This window comes from Cyprinodon tularosa, unplaced genomic scaffold, assembly GCF_016077235.1.
Source record: "Cyprinodon tularosa strain WSP-4 unplaced genomic scaffold, ASM1607723v1 ctg735, whole genome shotgun sequence".
NCBI lineage: Eukaryota > Metazoa > Chordata > Actinopteri > Cyprinodontiformes > Cyprinodontidae > Cyprinodon > Cyprinodon tularosa.
The window spans coordinates 138,050-160,001 of record NW_024039491.1 but is presented as its reverse complement, the minus strand read 5'-3'; the positions used below and the strand labels follow the sequence as shown (position 1 = coordinate 160,001).

The 21,952-nt window shown below is 37.3% G+C and overlaps 2 protein-coding genes across 6 annotated transcripts in view; one reads left to right on the top strand and one right to left on the bottom strand.

Moving 5' to 3' along the window:
- On the top strand, positions 1 to 5,950 carry LOC119772959 (LIM/homeobox protein Lhx8). Of its 4 annotated transcripts, none has more exons than XM_038269684.1 (9): positions 3 to 212; positions 865 to 939; positions 1,144 to 1,269; positions 1,419 to 1,540; positions 1,934 to 2,154; positions 2,267 to 2,385; positions 3,448 to 3,543; positions 3,945 to 4,134; positions 5,471 to 5,950. In XM_038269684.1, exons 1-9 carry the CDS (start codon positions 132 to 134, stop codon positions 5,545 to 5,547), a joined length of 1,107 nt encoding a protein of 368 aa, XP_038125612.1. In that variant the 5' UTR covers positions 3 to 131; the 3' UTR covers positions 5,548 to 5,950. The 4 variants fall into 4 exon arrangements, with proteins under 4 accessions (XP_038125614.1, XP_038125612.1, XP_038125613.1 ...); XM_038269685.1 differs by having other exon boundaries at positions 7 to 212; positions 2,282 to 2,385; XM_038269688.1 differs by lacking the exon at positions 3 to 212 and adding an exon at positions 236 to 710.
- Positions 5,951 to 6,778: 828 nt separating this feature from the next.
- Positions 6,779 to 21,952, bottom strand: part of slc44a5b (solute carrier family 44 member 5b) — a 57,391-nt gene continuing 42,217 nt past the window's right edge. The window contains exons 3-22 of one of the 2 annotated variants that reach the window (XM_038269682.1): positions 21,413 to 21,486; positions 20,287 to 20,371; positions 19,557 to 19,641; positions 19,336 to 19,449; positions 18,664 to 18,724; positions 17,967 to 18,090; positions 16,916 to 16,999; positions 16,445 to 16,557; positions 16,182 to 16,313; positions 15,852 to 15,951; positions 15,678 to 15,770; positions 14,489 to 14,576; positions 14,114 to 14,376; positions 13,116 to 13,210; positions 12,935 to 13,038; positions 12,761 to 12,834; positions 12,430 to 12,500; positions 10,827 to 10,915; positions 9,278 to 9,362; positions 6,779 to 7,695 (exon numbers count right to left, since the gene is read on the bottom strand). In XM_038269682.1, coding sequence (XP_038125610.1) covers positions 7,562 to 7,695; positions 9,278 to 9,362; positions 10,827 to 10,915; positions 12,430 to 12,500; positions 12,761 to 12,834; positions 12,935 to 13,038; positions 13,116 to 13,210; positions 14,114 to 14,376; positions 14,489 to 14,576; positions 15,678 to 15,770; positions 15,852 to 15,951; positions 16,182 to 16,313; positions 16,445 to 16,557; positions 16,916 to 16,999; positions 17,967 to 18,090; positions 18,664 to 18,724; positions 19,336 to 19,449; positions 19,557 to 19,641; positions 20,287 to 20,371; positions 21,413 to 21,486 — 2,068 coding nt within the window. In that variant the 3' untranslated portion in view covers positions 6,779 to 7,561. Of the gene's footprint in view, positions 7,696 to 7,772; positions 9,041 to 9,277; positions 9,363 to 10,826; positions 10,916 to 12,429; positions 12,501 to 12,760; positions 12,835 to 12,934; positions 13,039 to 13,115; positions 13,211 to 14,113; positions 14,377 to 14,488; positions 14,577 to 15,677; positions 15,771 to 15,851; positions 15,952 to 16,181; positions 16,314 to 16,444; positions 16,558 to 16,915; positions 17,000 to 17,966; positions 18,091 to 18,663; positions 18,725 to 19,335; positions 19,450 to 19,556; positions 19,642 to 20,286; positions 20,372 to 21,412; positions 21,487 to 21,952 lie in introns of those variants that run through there. The other variant, XM_038269683.1, reaches the window with a different exon arrangement.

Sequence of the window (21,952 nt, the reverse complement as noted above, 5' to 3'; positions counted from 1 at the left end):
CCTCCAGAAGCTGCTCGGAGGAGACTGAATGACAGCCCGAAAACACACGGGAGACCAGTAGGAGAACTGCAGAAAGAAGAGGGCGCTTCTAACTTTGGAAATTGCATTTTTTTCCTGTGCGGGACCCAAACATGCGCTGGAAAAGTGAATCTAAAGCGGAAAGCTGCGCAGGGAGCGGCAGTGAGAGCGGATCTCCACTGTCCAACAGCGAGGTGAGAGCGCAGCTGACCTTTTCAGTTCTTTCTGGGAGATGGGGGTCACTCACTAAATATGAGTGGAAATTGCTTTGCCCAATTAATCCAGAGTGGGCCTCGGTGTGTCATTATACAGCCAGGCGTTCTACTACAGCTGACAGCTCGGTATTTTCACAATTTGAAGAAATGTCAAAGGAAATTACCCCTCCCTTGAATTCTGCAATTAAAACTCAAGTAGTGAATGAGACCTCTTCACCTTTTGGTTGCTGCGGGTAGACGTTTGTAGCGAACTTAAGCTCCTTTTAATTGCTGTTATTAAATAAATCAGTCCTCCCTTTTTTCCTGCAGACTTCGCGCTGGTTTTCTGATTGACGCGTGAAACGGGTGTGTTGGTTGGTTTAACCTGCAGCTCCTTCTCTTTTTTTTATTCCACTTTTATTGCCGGATTACAAATTTAGACTCTGAACAACATAAATGCACAGGCGATAAGTGTCGGCTCAAGTGTTGTCTGTTTTTGTAAGTAATGGCTATCTTTTTCTCCTAAATGTCATTGTGGTTTTTCTATAATCGCCGCGCGTTGTCATGGTGAAAGGTGAAAGGCATGATATTTATGGGAAGGTGCGGGGGGCATTTAAGGCGGACGCGCCGACATCCTCTTCTTGTTGCGCAGCTGAGCGTCATGTGTGAGGACTGCAAGGGAGAAGAGCTGCCGGGGAAGTGCGCCGAGGACAGGAGGGACATCATGGTATGCTGGATAATGCAAAAAGGTTCACCTTGATTAAAGTTGTAGCTTCAAGCAATTTTTTCCCCTTATTTGTTAAAAAGTTTTTCCATTAAATGCTAAGTTGACAGGAGCTCGTGCGCGCTGCTCGGGCTGCTGCCTCCAGCTTGGAGTTGGACGCGTTCCTGTGCGTAACTTTCTAACCGGTGGTCTGGTGATCTCCGTCAGGGCGCGCCGGTGGAGGTTTTGGATGAGGACACTTCTTCCCCGCAGGCGATGAACTCTGCGCCACTGCTGGGCAGGAGCGTGTGCGCCAACTGCAACGAGGAAATAGTGGATAAATATTTATTAAAGGTACTCAACTTTTTATTTTATTTTATAATTATTATTTTTTTGTTTTGGAGACTCTTCTTCGTTTTTGATGACTTTGCTTTTTCTCTTTCTGGAATCTTTTCAAACATTCAGACTGTGTGTTCTCCTTACTCATCGTATCTTTGCTTTAGGTTAACGACTTGTGCTGGCATGTGCGCTGTCTCTCCTGCAGCGTGTGCCAGACCTCGCTTGGTAGCCACGCGAGCTGCTATATCAAGGAAAAGGAAGTTTTCTGCAAACTGGATTACTTCAGGTATGCGCTCTCACACTATTGCAAATGTAACCGATTTCACATTTCAGATAGAATTTAAAATAATTGCAGAAAATACGAAGAATATAGAGCATTCTTGCATACTACATAATTTGCAGTCTTCCTTCAGGTGTTATAATAATAATAATCATTATTATTATTATAAATAAAGGGATGATTTGTTTTGATCTCTATTTCTTTTTTTAGAATTGGGTAAAGAATTTAACTGTTAATCAAATATATCAAATAATAACCAAACCTATCCAGGATCCAGGATTTGTCTTATTATTACCTCGTATTATTTTTGCTAAAATAATCTAAAAGATCAAAGAATTGTCTTAAAAAACTGGAGTAAAATAGTTGCGTAATGAAGCCACCGACTGGCCTCCCCTACAGACGATATGGCACCTGGTGCGCCTGCTGCGGCAGGAACATCCACTCCACAGACTGGGTCCGCAGGGCCAAGGGCAACGTCTACCACCTGGCCTGCTTCGCCTGCTTCTCCTGCAAGAGGCAGCTCTCCACAGGGGAGGAGTTCGCGCTGGTGGAGGGCAAAGTGCTCTGCAGGGTCCATTACGACTGCATGCTGGACAATCTCAAGCGGGCCGTGGAGAAAGGTGAGCGGGCCGCAGCGGTGCGCAAATTGCATCACCAATTTTTTTTAGTGTAGTAATATTGCACTATTTTTCAATAGTGGAGCGTCTCATGTTTTTAGTTTGTCTTGATTAGATTATTCTGCTGCAGGAAACAGTGTTAATATGGAGGGAGCCGTCCCCACAGAACAAGAAGTCAATCAACCTAAACCCTCTAAGAGAGCTCGGACCAGCTTCACGGCCGATCAGCTGCAGGTTCGTGCAATTAAAAAAGAAAATTACAAGGATTTCATTTTTAAGCAGTTTATTTTCTGGATAATTTCATTCGGAAAATACCAGTAGTTTGGTTTCTTTTGAGAATTTTTATTTTAATCCCTTAAAAAATAATAACATCTTCAGCATACTCCCCAATGGGATGGGTTAAATGCAGAGATACATTTCTCCAATGTGAGATTAATAAAGTTCAATTATTATTATTGTTGTTATTATTATACGTTAATATAGAAGTTGATTATCATCTTAATGCAGCGATGTAATTAGATTTGTTTTGGCTCCATATACTACATATTGATTTCATAAATAAGGCCTTATATTAACAAAATAGATTATTCATATTAGAGAATCTCCGAAATATCGGCAAGGCGTCGGAATCAACCTTTGTTCTGTTAATCAGCATAGATCAGATGCTCTCTGTTCTCTTTATTCATCACAATAAATCAAAACAAAGATTTCCCACTGTTGTTAACGAGATTTTTTTTCTTTCTTTGTTTTGCATTCAAAACAACTACATATTTAAACTAACTTTTTTTTAAAATAGTAATTGTTAAAAAAAATAAACGAAATTAGCAGGGAAGAGCTTGAAGAAAACCTGAAATATGAATTTGTCCATTTGTAAAGACTGTAAAGAAGCATTAGGTGGGCTATTAAAGTAATTAAATTATCAGTAGTATGGCAGTCATATCTCCGGTTCAAGAAAACACTATAATAAAAATATAAGTCAGATATAAATAAAATTATATATATAATTTTATTTATGTATATATATTTCACCAATTCAACACAAGTTCTAGTTTATTATTTAGCTGAATTAATAATGATGAATCAACAAATTACCTCATATTAAAAAAATTTAAATTTCACCATTGCCCTATTAATTTTAGAATAACCATAATACCTAATTTAAATGTCTAAATATTTATATATATTTTTGCAGTGTATATGAGAGACAGTAGGAATCAGTTAAAGGCCTTTTGATAGACAGCAGCATAGCTTTGTGGACCACACATGATGTGGTTTGCTCTTCTTGTTTACATGCAGGTGATGCAGGCTCAGTTTGCTCAGGACAACAACCCTGATGCTCAGACTCTGCAGAAGCTGGCCGAGCAGACTGGCCTCAGTCGAAGAGTCATACAGGTGGGTGCACAAAGACAAAACACATGATGGAATACATTGTATGATCGCGTGACGTCTGCTGGTAGAGATGTTTGGTGTTTGAGCTTTGTTCATTTTATGTCTCTTATGTTCTACGGGATAATGTCCAGTTTTATACCAAATGAGAATTTAAATCCCTATGCACATAATAAACAAAGCATATTGCAGATTTCCCTATATGTGATAAAGCAGCTGCCTTAAAGATAAAAAAAGGATTTTAAAGTGAAATTTTAAACAAAGATATCCTTGTTGGTTAGATATATCATTCCTTCATAATGACATGGTTGCAACGCATGTCTTTGTAACTTAAGAACAATATTGGTTCATCTTGTCGTCTGGTTAAAATGCAGTTATTTTTGTTATCAATGTGATTTTTATCGCAGGTCTGGTTCCAGAACTGTCGAGCTCGCCACAAAAAACATGTGAGCCCCAACCACACCTCCAGCACACCCATGACCTCCCTGCAGCCTGGCCGTCTGTCCCAGCCCACTCCGACCCCTGAGGAGCTGCAGTACACAGCCTATGGAGGCCCAGAAGGGTCAATGCTCTCAGCACTACATTCTTTTATTGACAGTGAGTACAAGGCTTTATATCAACCACAAGAACAAATACAAAACAGCAATAAGCAGATTTTATTATTTAAAAATTATTTTTTGGGGCATTTTTAGACATTTATGTCATCACTAGCAAATAGTTTAGTTGTAATATTTTAGTTACAACTTACTGGTTGTCTCTAATACCCAAATATAGACTTATATTTTAAATATAAAAAGTAGGAATATGTTAAATTAATTGTAGTACGAGTTCATAAAATAAGACTAATAGTGTTTTGCCATATTCCTTGCCTAAATCTTCTCTTATCTGCCCTGTAAGATTCTACTCCTGCCTGATTATCTGCATTAGAAAAAAATCTTAAACCAGAAAAGTAGTATGCTTAAAATGTTCCCCTGAGGGAAAAAAAAAGGGAGAATGCAAGTTGGGAGGATTTTACAACTTGTTCAAAGGCATATCCTGCATCAATGACATAGAGGTGATCAGGAAGTCCCTGTTGCCGTATTAGGTGCCTTCAGCTCATCTGCATTGTGTGATTGGGTGTTGGTCCTCTTTCTTCAGACAATATTCTATGTGTTTTCATGCACAGTGACTATATTGATATTAAAGCTTGTCAATATAGGGAACCATCACCCCCTCTAAAAGTCTGGGTTCGTTGCATTTAACTTAATAAAACATAGTGGACCAACACAAGGAGATGACTTGGTTCCACAAGGCAGCTTATGTTCTCCGGCTTTCTGTTCTAAATGAAATGTAAAGCTTTGGTCAAGAAGCAGACTCTGGATCCCTGCACAACATCTCGTTCCATTTTTGTTTTTAGCTCCTTGTGAATCTCTACCTGGAGAGCAATCCAAATGTGGAGGGGGATACAGAAATGGCTTGGCTTTACTCTACTCTTAATGCTGTGGCTATAACTTTTTTTTTACCACACTTTTTTTCAGTTTACTCTGTATAAAAAGAATTCAACCCTTTATGTGCAACTAGCTGCTTTAAAAATGACTTTTCTGGCTTGCCATCCATTTGAAAGGTATTAATGAACGTCTGCTGGGCATTCAGCAGCCGTCTCTATGATTGCCGAGGCCATAACCAATCCTTTCTGTATTAAAACCCGAATTTTTAAAGGTCGGAGAACAAATACAATCCTATTTTTTTACCTAATTAAATCACAAAAATATATTAAACAAATTGCTGATGATACTCTTTCGTTTTATTGAGATAGATGCTGTTACCATAGAGCTTTATATCAAAACATGCTCACACTGTAAATGATCACAATTCTGGTCTTTTTAATATTGTTTCTTAAATAAATTTGCATCTTCATGCTGATTCTGACTTTGTTCCCTCCATGTGATTGCAGTCCACACTCCTCCCTCCATGTTTCAGCCGCTGCTGCCTGCTCACACCATGACCTCCTTGCCTGTGTCTCACGCCTGAGCTGCTCACCTCGCCAGCGTTTCTCCTCCATAACCAGCTGCAGTATTCCGGTGCCCATGGTAAATCTTCATCACATCATAACACCATTTTATTTGTTAAACTCCACAATCTTTACATGTTTATACTTTAAAAGAGAAAAAACAACCGAAGACCATAACTTACAGTCCTCTGTGTACTGTATAATGTGGAAATGCAAACGTTTCGGTGTACCTCAGCGCTGTGACACATGGCAGTATATTTGTTTATGTGGTTGGTGACAATGTTTGACTGTGCTATTCCATGTGAAAGCCAATAGGCTCTAAACTTCATATGAAGGTGACCCAGAATTTGTTTTACATAAATGTTGCAATTTAATTTATTGTATGTGAAGTCTGTTTTAAGAATAAAGAACTAATTTCACAAAGCCTGTGGAAATGATTGAAAACCTGCAAACTGGCTTTACATCACAGCTCAGCGGCAGTTATTGCACAAAAAAAAATTCTATTGTGAATCCTGAAGGAGCAGTTTGAATATGCAGCTTTAGAAATGAGCACATTAATAAAAGCAAACTCTTCACATTAAATAATCTGCAGCTCAGCATCATCGCAGTTTTACTTTTCAGGGGTTTTGAAATAAAACTTGAGTCACATTTTACAAGAAGGGAGGATTAACTTGTGTCTACTTGTTGACTGTGGTTGACCAAAAGAATCTTATTTTCAGACATGGGAGGGAGCGGAGGGCATATAAAAACAACGTTTCACTACACTTATCAGATCTGAACTATTCTCCCTCCATGGGACCTCAGCTTCATGCACAACAAAGAGATATGTGCGATTTAACTGGGAGTGTAGCCTCTACTCAGCACAACACAGAAATGACAACATGCCATGTGCTCCATGCCCCGTTGAAACACTGCATGCTTCGTTTGACCGATTCCTCATCCACATGAACTGCTGTCTTGCTTTTACTGAATGGCTTCATGTCCCGACATGTTCAGCACAAGTGGGTGTTTAAAGTCTGCCAGCGCTGTCACTCTGAGGTACCATGAGGGCAGGCTCTCAGCTCTGACAGATGAGTGGTAGAAAAATACTTGGTTGAGGTTATATAATGAGAGAGAATAGATTAAATATGTATTGATATATTAAAAAAACACTCCACAATAATAACATATGTACACATTAATACACTTAGGGTTTAAAAGTAGAAAAAAAGGCAGAATAAAGCATTGTTAAACAGCTAAGATGCTCATTTATTTTATATATTTCCATAAAATCTATTAGATAGATCAAAGTCTGGTAAGGATGTCAGTTTAACTGAGAAAAGCCTCCACTATCTGACCTATAAAACAAGCCTCTGTGCAAACTTTAAACTTTTAAAACATCTTCTATATGCTGCAATAAAAAAACACTTATTTCCCTAGCCCATACATATACAGTACACACCTACAAATCAGCACCAAGAAAGCAATAAAATAAAAATATTATAAACACTGATGAAAAAATATTACCCTATTTAACCTAAAAACAAAACAAACAACCCTTCATATTTATAAAAGTAGCAGATTATTTCAATTAAATCATCTAAACAACCATCTAAAATGTAAACAATTAAAGTTATAAAACAATCAAACCAAAGATAAAACTCATCAGTTCTTTGGTGAATACTGTAAACATTTTCTTAACTTTTAACCAATAAATTCAGTGCATTCACCAGTAGAACATGCAGTAATGTTATGTTAAAATAAATGGCTCCCTCAAATGGCAAAAACAGGCAACTACAAAAGATTTAACTTGAACAAAACCTGAGGTAACTGCAGTGCTAATAAAGATATCTGCTGCTCAGAAAGCAACATTCTGTGTCAAATGACTGCAACTATAAATATCATTCAAAATGATTCAATAGCAGAAAAAAGAAAAGGTATCTACTTTAAACATAAATATATGATTTAAACATTTGTAAAAAGTCTGAATTAAATAACATTTTAACTGGAAGGAGCTTCTGTAAACATATTTGTCAGTTTACCGCCTCATCATCTTCAGACATGCGTTGGTGTTATTGTTACAGCACTTGTGTCGTTTCTCTCTCTTGCTCTTATTAAGATCTTCATCAGCTTTGGGTTCATGTGGTAGGGCTTGCTTGGGGAGCCGTTGTTGATCTCCAGATCCAGCACTATGGGAAAACAATACTAATATTAAATACAATTGTGATAATTAATAGCAACGCTATTAATTTAAAACCTCTTCAAGTGCATTGGGAGATGCTTCATCCATTTATGTTTATTCAAAAACAAATGATCACATTTTCATTGGATTCATCAAGTTTAGGAAAAAAAAAAAATCCTGTACAAAAACAACACAGATCAATTTCCAGACAGAGGTGTGTATTATACTGAGTAATAAACAGCACAACATCTGAACCATCCAATAATAATAATAATAAAAAGAATACCAAAGATGGCTTTAAAATCCTTTTAAAAACGTTATCCCAAAAAACTCCAAGTTGTAGGTCTAAAATCACAGAAGGAGGAGCATTTTGATTCCTTTTTTTTGACAACTAGGCACATAAACTAGCGGCTGCATTCATATTTCCTGAAATGTCTCAGGTTCTGTTCATGTTTTAAGCAATAACCATAAAAATCACATTTTACAGTCTTAACCTCCCACAAAGCCTCTGTGTTACAGTACATACAAGGGAGAGTTAAATAAAAAGGAGAAATCTGTAAAGCAAACTGAAAATATGCAACAGTTTAGCTCGTGTAGCGTTAAAATAACTTTGGGATCCATGTTAGGATTATGATAGATGAAAACCACCGAAAACATGGAAAACAACAGCAAAATAATCATGCTGCAGGCAGGAAATAAAACACATGATTCCATCACTGTAGGTGAGTAAAACAGATGATTTTACAAGAAAAGAGCAAAGTGCAAGAAGAAAGTGCCCAGAAGTCCAACACTTTATAGTGTGATGCTTTACACTGTAGTCCACCTGTGGCATCTGTACAATTTAGGGTCCCCATGTGTGTTTGGGTTAAATAACAAACAAACAGAAAAAAGCTATGAGTCTCAGCTTGTGCATCCATCCTGTGTATTATGTGTACCCTCATAGTAAGGCAGAGGTCAGCTGAAAATACAGAGGAACACGAAGAAAAGCATAGCAGAGAAAAAAGGCAGGTATCTGAACTGGCTCATGAGAGGAAGCAAAGTCAAGTGTTGTTTTTTTGTCTTTTTTTCATCCACTATGCTTTGGAACCTGAATCCTTAAACATGTCCTTTCATGTTTGAATCATCCGTGCATCCAGTTTAGATGTTTAGCCCTCGAGAACTTGCAAACCCTCCGCACACAGAGCAGATGGAGACATGAGTCAAAATCAATAGTTCAGGAACACAGTTGCACGTCGCTCAGGAGGAAGCACTTGATTTGGCACGCTCCTCTCCTTTGCGGAGGATCTTGTGCAGACCTGGAGATATGTAGTAGGGCCTGGAAGAAGAGCCATCATTCCTCTCCAGGTCTTCACCTGAGACCACATGCCGGCATAGAAGGAAAACAGCAGAGACAGCCGAGTACCGCAAAGGAGACAGCCATAAGGAGAAAAGAAAGGAAAGGCTTAATGGACAAAAATAGGCAAGGCATATATGAAAAGGTGGAATGATCCAGAATGCCTTTTAGATTAATTTAGAGACAGTTTAAAAAAAGAACACACAGGTGAGTGTATGTTAGAAATGATATGTTTAGAAAAATACTGCAGACTTACAAAAGCAAAGGAACAGCGTGTCCACACACATGGCGTAGACGTTAAAAAAGCCACTTGTGATCATGAACGATCCAATTATCACCGTCTGAAAGAATGAAATGCTTTTATTTTGGCATTTTATGTAAGATTTTTTTTTTTTATCAAATACAGAATTTCATCTACTCAAACATTATAGTAGGGTCCCAGTATTCAGATATTCAGAAACATAAACAGTTTATCAGAAACTGTCTCTGAGTGAAATGAGCCATTTATAAGTTTAGACATCCAATGACAGCAAATAATGTAACATAATGTTATATAAAGTTATGGGTGTCTTTTATCAGAACCATTAAGCACCTAACTCAACCATGAGGCTTTGATTTAATGCTGTCTGGACGAAACTTTTGTTGGGACGTAACATTTGTCTCCCTTAAAGGAATTGTACACCCAAAACATGATTAGCCTTCATATTCTACTCACCCCCATGCTGAACAACACTCTGGAGTACTTTTTTGATATCTCAAATGCATCTGGAGATCTGGGAGGCTTCTTGCTGTCTGCTGACATTCAAATAATGGAGGTCTATGGTGCCCGAGACAGAAAGGTCCATAAAAGTCCACAAAAAACGTGTCAATATTCCTCCATACTGCTCGTCCAATGTATTCCAAGTGTCCTGAGTGGGTAGCATCCAGAATTTACTCGAAATGAAGTCATTTAGAATGTTTTTAGAGCATAAACAGTAGTGTATAGGATTTCCTGAAAGTGCGCACCTGCGCATTCACGACGCTACGGAAGCCGGCAGACCAAACCAGATGAAAGTGCGCATTCAGCGTCTGCTCTGCCAATAATGCAAGCGTAGAAGAAGAAATGTGCTGTTTACCTGTGCAAAGAAAGAAACAACGAAAGAAAAATGTCTGAGGACTTCAGTGTTGAAGAAGAGCATGAGTTCTTTGCCGAGCTGAATGCGCACTTTCATCTGGTTTGGTCTGCCGCAGTTTCCGTAGACTCGTGAACGCGCTTTCAGGAAATCCTATACACTACTGTTTATGCTCTAAAAACATTCTAAATGACTTTGTTTCGAGTAAATTCTGGATGCTACCCACTCAGGACACTTGGAATACATTGGACGAGCAGTATGGAGGAATATTGACACGTTTTTTGTGGACTTTTATGGACCTTTCTGCCTCGGGCACCGTAGACCTCCATTATTTGAATGTCAGCAGACAGCAAGAAGCCTCCCAGATCTCCAGATGCATTTGAGATATCAAAAAAGTACTCCAGAGTGTTGTTCAGCATGGGGGTGAGTAGAAAATGAAGGCTAATCATGTTTTGGGTGTACTATTCCTTTAAGAAACTGTGTCCAAAAGTGTATATTGATGCTAATGAAATGTAATGTGTTGCTGGCTGCAGTTTAAAGATATTTAATATGTATGCATAAAATTCATCTAAATGTCTAAGTTAAACACGGTTAACCTGCTTCAGATGAAGCTAATAACTTTAATCAATGGGACTTAGTTTTTATTTCCTTTAAAAGATTCTTCATCCGATGGCTCAAATTTCAAAGTCTTACCAGAACAGGAACCCAAATGAAGTGAAGCGGAGGTACCATTTCTTGAAAAAGGGGTATTCTCTTAGAGAAGAAGAAGAATGCAAGGATACCTGGAAAAAATAAGTAAAACATGTCCAAATATATTAGTCTTCTTCAATAACTAATACCTTAATATACTTTCTGTAGAAATACAACTGTTTGCTTTTTGACCATATATACTAAAGGCATTATTAAGGTTAAAGAAAGGTATTTTATAGTGATTTTATATGAAAGACTACAACACAATTGTACATGATTCTGAAATTTTGCCCCATATTGTGACTTAAAAATCACACCTCATCTGGATCATTACCAAATTTAATGAATTGTTCCTTGGTATGAAGCAAACCTCTGTTATGTCCATAAAATCCATCCATACATTTTGGATTGATCCTGCTAACAAACAAACAACATTCCCCTTTCTTGTGTTTTTGTCCCCAGTAAAAGACCTCCAGACTTTTTCTATCTGATGCTGAGGCTATCAATAGTAACTGTTGCCACCCTCTGGTTTAAGGGGGAACTGCTTGTTTTGCAACATGTCCCTATCTAACAATGTTAGAAAATTACTAAACAAATTCCTGTATGCAGATTATGATCTAGATCTTCACAAAAATATTATGGATTGTCCTCGACACAAGGGACACCGTTAAAATCCATGCATAACTTTTCAAGTTATCCTATACACAGAAAGAGAGACAAACACACACAAAAACACACACACACACACACACACACAAATTCTCGTTCTTCCGTCGTAGTTAGGACCAGGTGTTGGCTCCCATTTTCTTCCCTTGATTTTCAGTCATTTTCAACCCTTTCTATGCTTAACCCTAAACCTAACCATCACCAATGCATACCTCACCTCTGTGCTAACCCCAACCCATTGCCACCTTTAGCCCTAAACCTATCCATTAGCAAAATAGCATGCGAGTAGCAGCAAAATGTTCTCACTTTGCAACAACTGGTCCTCAACTTGATGGTGAAATTAGAAAAATGGTCCTCACTCTGAGGGCTAGACAGGTACACAGACACACACACACACAAACTCCCCTAAAAACGTAACCTCCTCTGTGAGGTAATACAAATCCTTAAATATGAAGCTTATTTATCCTCCCCTTCTGTTGGTCTGAAAGCCTTCTGTTTTGTCTTTATCAACTTTGCACATCTAGAAACATATATTGTGCCAAGAATAGCTTAAAACCGCCAATATTTGAACTGTTTCTCACACGTGAGCTGTGGTTCTCTGCAGCTTCTCCAAAGTAATCATGGATCTCTTTTTTGTATTTTAGAAGGACAACAATGCTTTGATAGATGTGCATATCATTCCCCTACCATTTACAGATAGTATACTAAAAAGCTGAGCATGGTGGTTTATGTGTTAGCACTGATTCCCTGCAGCTAGAAGGCCCTGGGTCTGAATTGTGACCAAGGCCTTGCTATGACGGACTTTTCACGTTCTCCTTATGCATTTACACGGTTCTTTCAAGGCAGTCCATAAATGTCCAAAAACCTACATATTGGATGAACTGATCTCTATGAATTTCCCTGAGAAATTACTGTTAGGCCAATAAAAGGTCAAACTCACCAGCTCCTCCTGAAATAACCAGCTTTCCCAACAACAGCAGAAAGGAGATGACATTGTCCAAGACAACCACCCTAAAGATAAAAAAAAGAACAAAAGATTTCAGATCGATCGGAAGGACTTTTCAAAAAAACGCTTAGCACAAGTACATGCACTACAAGGGGTCAAAACAATGACAAAGGGTGTGCATTCTTTTGAATAATTGTCATTCCAGCATTAATTAAATAAAAATTTTTTCAAGCAAAGAGCTAATTTTCCAATTGGTGACTGATAGACAGTTTCTGCTGCAAGTGCTGCTGAGACCTTCAGGCAGGGAGCTAACGGGAGTACACACCGAACAATATTCCTCATCAAGAGATCAAAAGCCTCCTTGGAAGATCTGCAGAAGTTCTGCCCATATATTGCTATCTGTTGGTGAAAAGAAAAGATGGTGTCAGCCGAGATAAAAGATTGACAGAGCAACAGCTATGAACCCCAACCCATAAATTAACCAATGCAAACTACCGACCATAATGTATGCATTTGTGTTGATAAACTTGATGAAATTTTCCAGGCACCAGAAGCAGCAGCTGAGGCAGTGGAGCAGGAACCGAGTCAAAGCATTTTGAGAACCTTGGAAAGGAACCACATTTTATTTAGAACTGTTCATTTTAATCAGAGTAAGAATAGCAGTTTGGTAATTAGCTTACCTTTCACTTTGTGATTGAGGTTCTCAAGAACAATTCGGATCATCTGCACCATAGCGAGAATTAGAGAACCAAAGGCTAAAGAACCGGTGTGGTAACTGAAAGACAGAAAAACGATGTGATCATTAATCAGGCTACGTTCACATTGCAGCCCTTTATGCTCTATTCCGATTTTTGGGGAGAAATCTGATTATTTTGCGTTGCCGTTCACAATTCCAAATATATGTCATCTTGCATGTGATCTCCAGTTTGAACTGCATTCACACAATTTAAGTGTCCCGCATATGCAGTAAAGGACGCAATGACTTCACAAGCAAGCCTGCTCTCTGTTTAAAGAATTAAACATGGATGGCAGAGCTGGACTGCAACTTGCAATCCTTCATTTCTTTCCCAACCTCAGCCAGTGCAGTAACAATACAATCTTTTCATCTACCATGGTTGTTGTTTTTCTTCCCGCTTCTACATAGCAAGATGCAGAATATTGACCTTTGATGAGTATTAATGGCGTACAGGTCAGATGAATGTGACCTGGCCGTTCAGTCACAGGTCGCATTTGAAAAGATAAGATACGCATCGGATTCACGACCAAATAGTCAAGTGGCCTGGGTTGCATTGGAAGAAATTGGACTTGTGTTGTTCAGACTGTCATGAAAAGATCAGATACAGGTCGCATATTGGCATAAAGTTGGATTTGGGGCACTTCAGGCTGCGGTGTGAACGTAGCCTTAGATGGATGATCTTTTCTACCGCTACAGAAATAATAAAGAACAAGCAGCTAATTAGATTGATTTATCGCACTATATATTTTTATTTTGTTTTTTTTTTATGGTGTAAGGCAATATTTCTCTAAAGCAGTATTCCTAAATAAATAAACTTCCCCCCAATTTAATATTTTCTGTTTTTATTTATTTGCAGCCTGTAACTCAAACACACAGGCTTTTTAATGCATATTTCTATAAACATCAGTGAAAAGTATCCATGAAAGTGTATCTAAAACCTACCGTATGGCTCTGCTGAATGAAGAGTAAACTGGACAGGATGGGATGTCTTTTGGTTTCCTCTTTGCCCAGTAGTAAGAAGCAAATGCCCCTGAAAGGGTGCATTTCCCCAAAGCCAGGACAAAGTTGACCAGCCAGAGGAACACAAACAGGTTACAAAGATGTAGGACCAGGATGTAGCGGTGGTACACACTCTCTCCACCATAGAAAGCAAACAAGCACTGTGCTCCAGGGCAAACTTTGGTAATATTGGTCTGATTGAAGGTCTGAAACACAGGAACAAATGTCAACTAGCTTTTTCCTCACAAAAAAATTGCAGCTTGAAAATCCTTTTGAGACTAACAAGTACTGTGATGTGTGTGAGCTTAAGATGCTAACCTGTGGACAGCAGGTAATGTTTGCATACATGCACTGATCATCTGCAGGGGTCACCTTGTAGATCGCTTTACCTGAAGAGGCCAAAAAGCTGAGGGAGCACCAGTCAAGGCAGAACAACCAATATAAACAATGACTAAATAGAGACTCAGTCTCCCACAAATGCTGTAGATTAAAACAGAGGGGCATTTTAATAAAGTACCCTACTGCACAATAACTAATAACCCCATTTATGGTAAATATAAAGAGTATGTCATACAGATGATAAAGAAACATTTCAGTTTCTCAAAACAGTTGATTATTAGTCTATTAAAGCTAATTCTGAAGTTTCAGTAGTCAGCGATAACTCATGCTGCTTCTATTCATATTCAAGACTATCAATAAATTTCTGTTGATATTCCAATTCCACTAATTTTAAGGGTTGAATTCAGCTGAATGTGATATTTTGAATCTTCCAGTGACTTATAGCAAACCTTTATTTTATTTTTTTTATAAATAAATAAAATGTTTTGACTTAATTTGGTGAGCTACACATTGCTGGTGATGGTCCATGTTTTGTTTTTTTTTTATGTTTAAAGTCATTGCAACTGTCTACCGGGAAGTTTTAAAGTACATTTAAGCTCTAAACCTGGGATTATTTAAAACCTTAGAAGAGCTGTTCATCTCCACACAGGAGTGTATGGCTGTAGTCTGGAGACCTCTTAAGTCATAGTGCAGTGTCATCTGGTGTCGTCCTTGAGTGACCATATATGATGTGTCACAGAATATGGTGAAACACCATCCAACTTGTCCAAAGAACAAAGGATGAGTGAGGATGTAATGTGAAGTTTTTTTTAGAAATATAAGAGCATTACGGCATGACTTAAGTTCACCACAGCAGCACCATGACATGGGTGGTCTGCAGCCTGCAGCCACTTATCTACTGCTTTCCTGCAGTACCTCATGCAAAAAGAATCCAAGAGAATTTTTGAGACATACTTCTCAATAAGTCTACATTTCTGTATGAAAAATCACTTTCATTATATTATTTAGCAGAGACACCAAATCTATATAATGTAGGAAGTGAAATATTTGAAAGAAAGAGCATTTCTGGGGTATTCAAATGTACAGATATACGCCTCTAATTCAACTAGATGTTCTTACCTTGTAGGCAACCTTTAATTAATCTGTGTCTGAGCAGTTAGAAGGATACACTGCTGTGACAGCAGAGTAGGCTATACAGATTCCAAGAAGGAAAAAGGTGATGATCGGGTAGAAGAGCGTACACATGATGTAAAAGATGGCCCTAAAAAACAACATCAAACAATGTATTCATAAAAAAGGGCAAATGTACAATTTACTGATTAGCGCTTAGATTTACAATCACCTGCTTCCCTCCTTCAGCAGTGCAAAAGCGATGCCCAGGCTTGACCTCAGAAAAATCAGCATAATCACGATGACAACCTCAACCACAATAAGCAGGATCACTAAAAAAAATCAAAAATTGATGGTCTTCATTAGTTATAATAATCTATTTTTATATAATGGCTATGCTTCAGCAGAGTAAGGTGATACAGCCTGACAAAAGGACACTTGTTTTGTATTAAGTAGCAACTTTGGCTATAACACATGCAGCTGTTATTTTAGGCACAGAAAACAGAATAAAATGATAAGCCAGAGAGTTTATATATAGGTATGGTGGTTGACTATAACTTACTGAAGATGAGCCATGTTTGGCTGTGCTCAAGGTAGATGCTGAAATCTGTCTGGAAGCCAATATCAGAGATGGTGACATTCACATCTGGTTTTGTTTTCAGAACGCTGTACTCTTTGAAACAGTGCCATATACCTGAAAGAAGGGCAGAGATAAAGGCACTGTTAGAGTATTTAGCATAAGAGCAGAAACAGACTTAAAAACTGTTAAGAAATGCAACTTAGGTGTGCACTAGCTACTCATGAAGTGAGTCAATGCAGACTCACCGTAACCGACTGCAGAGATGATGCCGCAGATCATGAGCCACAGTATCACACAAGCAATGTAGCGCAGCAGAAGGATGAAGCTCAGACTGAGCGCCATGGTAAAACCCAGGCCTCTGTGGAAACACCGGGAGACATGTTGGCATGAGGAAAAGCAAACACATTGTTCAGCTTCTTCTGTGTAATAGTAGTCAGGAAAACACATTGTTTGTCCAAAGTAGAAACATTTGTAACATACGAAGTTTAAAATAACAAAAATACTTAAAATTTGGAACTGGAAGTAACCAAAGTTTTCAAAGTATACAGATATGCTGATAGTTAACTATGAATACTAGGACCTGGCTAACCTATAAATCATTTAGAACTCTCTTTCTCAGGAGGATTTCTTTTTCTATTATTCGTCCAACAGAAAAGCATATAATCAATTTAAAGGATGTATTTCAGGATATTTCCAAAAACCACTGCGATGCTCACACCAAGATCCATATCCAGGAGTTTGCATAATCCTCAAGGATCTTGATGCCAACTTCTTTGGCGTTCAGCAGGCTGGCTATCCTTCTGTAGTGGAGAAACAAGGTGAGAAAGAGGATTTGTAGAACCAAATGCTGTTGAAGAATATTTTTAAGTCAAGTGATTTACTTTGCAGATTGAATGGTTTGAAGTTTTCACAATTTTTATTATTTTCTTTCAGTTAGAAGTGTACATACTAAGTCGTGATTACTGCCATGACTTAGACCTATTTGGAAAATGGCAAATGATGACGTTAATGCGGTCAGGGACAAAGACCCTTATTGTTTAAATATGCTCTGCTGTTTTTTTTTTAACCAAACAGAATTATTAAACCATAACATCCAACATTATAGTTGGAGTAAAAAACCGAGGAGACAGAGAATACTGAAACTACCATCAATGACTCTTTAGGCAGAATAGTGTGAAAAAACATATGGCTCAACATATGTTTGTAAACAAACGACTCACCCTACAAAACATACTTAGTTAAACCAAATACTCAGGAAATGCATGTAAACTTTTCACTCTGAGGAATACTCTAACAGAAAAAAACTCCTTGGTTTTAGCGGGGAAATCAATTAGTAGATAACAGTGATTGATAAGCTAACATCTAAACTTAAAACAGTTCCCCTGTCTTGCAACCAAAATAGGTTATTTATGGGTTATTACCTGATAAGCAAACAGCATGAGTGTAAATTTTGGAGTTACAAATATTTACCACCAGGGGGCAACATACCCACATCTTTCATCTGAATACTACAGCACCACCAATAAAATAAATATAAATACACATTTAAAAAAAACAACATAAAAGGACAGTAAATATGTCACTTTTGAATGCATAAAATGTAAAAAAACAAAACAAAATAATAATAATCATTATAAAAATACAACATTTAAAAATTTTACCATTAAGAGTTATTAATATTAATATAACAGTGATTTTCAAAAGGAAAGGTATAACCTAATAGTATGAGAGTAGCTTAGATTCAGGCAGACAAGGAGCAGATCTTACATGGCAGCATCTTTCAGATCAATGACGCTCCTCGTATTGTTGTTACCATCTTTGAAGGTGGTCTGATCGGCTACAGTTAATACTCCATCCTTTGACTTGAACTCAGGGAAGCACCGCTGTAGCACTGAAGCACATTTGGAAAGGAAACATGTAACTCTTGTATGTACAGTTAACCTCCATAGCTTCATGGTTCAGATTTAGGTTTAAATTCATTTCGTCTGATCAAGATTTTTTATTTTTAAGAAACTGATACAAAATATTCAAAAAATTCAAAAACAAAAAACAAAGTATAAATCTTAAAAAAAAAAGCAATATTCCTTTATTTGTTAATGTCTTATTTTGAAAATATATTTATTGGCACTACAGTAATTAAACTATTCTTTGAAAGCTGAACAGCTTTTCATACATTTCCCCTTAAGTTTTAAAGATTTATCTTTGGACATAAGCTCAAAAGTCTTTCAGATTGGAAGGCCATCTATGCATCCCCTCAATATTTAGCTCCCTCCTCTGGACCTCTAGAAAATTCAAGTCAGGGCTGTGTTTGGGGGACTGAAATATATTGTTACACTCAAAAGAAATGTAGTTGTAAAATCAAAGCTACAGTTAAGGCCTAAATCTACTAAGTAATTAGAACTAATTCTGAGTTTAACTTTTGCTATATGGCAAATTATAACTTATTCCATGTTACTTCACTTACATGGTCTGCTTGGCACAATCATTGGAGGACAATCTTCATCACGAATCACCTCTGCAATCGACTGAAAGTTTAACAGAGGATACAATAACAATATGTTACAGTCACTGACTAATTGGTTGTGTAAAAGAGAAAGTACAACATGCATACAACATTTTTTCATTGCAATTTTCAAATTATTTCAATATTTTTCTGGATACAACACAGAACCTTTTCATTTTTTTACTACAATCACCTAACCAGAACAAAAACTGAGGTTCAGCAGAATTGAGCAGTTTTATGTCTTAAATCAAACTTCAAATCAATTTAGGAAGCAAACGATGATTCAGTTCTATCAGTATGGGTTGGGTGTTTTTTGCTCCCACACATCACCCTACACAGCATCATGCTAACGTCATTAGCACTAGGCTACCGCTAGTTGACAGAACGTAGCTGAGGTGAGCATGAGTAAATGCTGGCTCATTTCCGTCTGTATGTGAAAGCATGGAAAAATTGTTGTTCCGTATCATAACTGCAGAGATAAAAAGTGATATTTTCTTTTGAAATAATACTCCAAAAACATTAATACTGAGGAAGAAAAACATAAAAAACCAGATGTTTGGAGAAAAAAGTAATCATTAGGTTTCAACTGTAAACCAACAAACAAAAAGAAAATAGCATCATCCTGTTTCTTACCTTACTGCCAATCACAAAACCAGGCTTGCAGAATTGCTTGTAATATCCCCAGTTGTTGGTACCTGAAACTTCCAGCAGTGTGGCAAATCTGTCAGGGCACTTGGAGACGCAGAGCTGAGGGGTAAAACACAAAGCTCTATCAGTTTTGGTGAAAAGTTTGAGGAAAAAATGTTTAGTAATGTAAAAGTCTCTTCTAGACAGGGCTGCCTTCAGCCTCATACCTGAGCTGTAGGGCACTGGAGGTTAATTAAAACTGCAGGACTGGCACATTTCAGCATGTTGAAGTAGAATAATATGGCTTTGTTTCTGCAGACAAAGGAGATGCAAACAAAGAGGGGCCTTAGATTACAGAGATTGTGAAATCCATTGCTGAGTAACAGTTTATCCTCAGCTTTAAAGCACACATAGGCAGAAAAAACAAACAAACATATGCTAGGCACTTGTTTGGATTTATCACAAATCATCTCTTGTATACAGTTTGGTAGATTTAGCCTGTTAAGAGTGTAAAAATAACAGTGAAAAGCTGACAGGCATAATGCTCATCATTAAAAACTGCAAAGCAGAGATTGACAACACTATGCTGCTGAAAAGTATCGACACTTGAACTCTGTGTCTGGATACAACACTTCTCTTATATTTTATCAATACTAAATACTAGTGTTGTTTGCAAATATTTTCAATTGTTAATCCTAGAGTTCTAGATTATTTGCACATTAAAAGAATGAAACCTCAGATAACCTTAAAATATTGTCAAATCCTGTATTATTTTGATTACTTTATTTTGCACTATCTATCTATCTATCTATCTATCTATCTATCTATATATATATATATATATATATATATATATATATACATACACACATTCCCCATAATATCAAACATATATCCACTGTTGGATATATTTGTATTGTGGCATAGTTATTTATTTTTTTGGCAGAAACGACTTACGCATTCGAGGTGTTCTGCTGGCCACAAAACTGACCCTGGCTGTCAGTTGGATACACGATTTTCCTGGGGTCTCCATGAATCCAGGCTTTGGGGGGAAAAAAGCAACAGTTTGTTTTTTTTTCAGATTCACAAATATTAGAAAAAACATTGTTCTAAATCATAGAAGGTATAGTGGTAGATTATAACGCAACAAGTCAGACTAGAGGTGAAATAGAATAAAAGGAGTCCTACAAAGCAATGGTTTGATATTATACATACTGCTGGGCACTCGTGTAACATAAAGTAATATTCAAACCTTATCCAGAGTTTACAACTCCTCTTGGAAATATTTAACAACATTATTTAACAGTGTATGTTTCTGAAAACTTTGAATAATAGTCCATACATTCTCAGTAGGGCTGAGGTTGTTTTTAGCTGGCTTAAGGTTAGCCGGCATTTTCGATTCTAAAACAGTTTTTGTGAAGCACCAACCTGTGGCACCAACCTGTGAAAAAGTTTGAATTATCTGACAAACTGACACTAAAACAGCAAGACTTAAAGTGTGTAATAAAAGATGTTAATAAGAGTGTCTCTCTTCAGTGTAAATCAAGTTTATCATCGATACGAATTAAGAATGCAAGAACAAAAAATAAGTTGATCCACTAAAATGGACACCGTCAAGGAATGGTCTGCCTAAAGCCCCAGTCCAGCTTCTCCGTCTACAGGTCAACAGGTGGTCAAATATTCAGTCAGGACTGACAGTCTATATGTCTGTCTATAAATATGGGTATAAATATCATTTCTTCAAGGGAAAAGCGCTGATAAGTGTCTTAATAATAGTTTATAAGCTCTACTTCTTTCCTAAAATTCTTTTTTTTTATAGTGTTTTAGAATGGGGAAAAATGATAGATTAGCAGGATATAAATATGATAGATCAGAGAGGAAATTTAATGCATTGTTATTAAACAAAAAATCTGTATAAATATTTGTATAAAGTAACATACATGACTATTTGGAATGAAGAAGAGCACAGCTAAAGAGGTTTTATTTAGATTAATCACGCTCAAAACCACCAGATATTTGGGTTAATTATAAGCTAATTTCAGGACTTTGTGTGATGTAATCGTCAGCAATGTAGCAAACTTACCCACAGTACCCAGGGCGATGTAACCAAGGATAACGATGACAAAGATAATGCAGCAAAGCACATCAGTGCAGCTCCTGTAAATTAAAACACGTGGATAAATATAAACCTGATTACTTTCCTAGTCCCTGGAGAGAACTTAGCAGAGAAATTTGCTGTTATTTTGAAAGAGCAAAAAAAAACACAATTTCATCTGTAGCTGGTAATCATTATACAGAGAAGCTTGCTGATGTGAGCTGGCTTATAGATTTCTAAATAAATTATGCACACAGTGAGAGGGAAGATAATCACTACAGTATATTTTCAAAGGAGCCAATGCAGAGCTCATCCAACTTCCCAATGAGACTCTGAATCCAAGCTCCCCAAAGGGTTAATTGTCCCAAGGGCAGAGAGGGAAATATTTGAATTTCAATTCTATACATATACCACCATATCTATCTATCTATCTATCTATCTATCTATCTATCTATCTATCTATCTATCTATCTATCTGTATATAAATATGCTTGATAAATAAAGCTTAAAAGGGAGATCCTCTAGTCT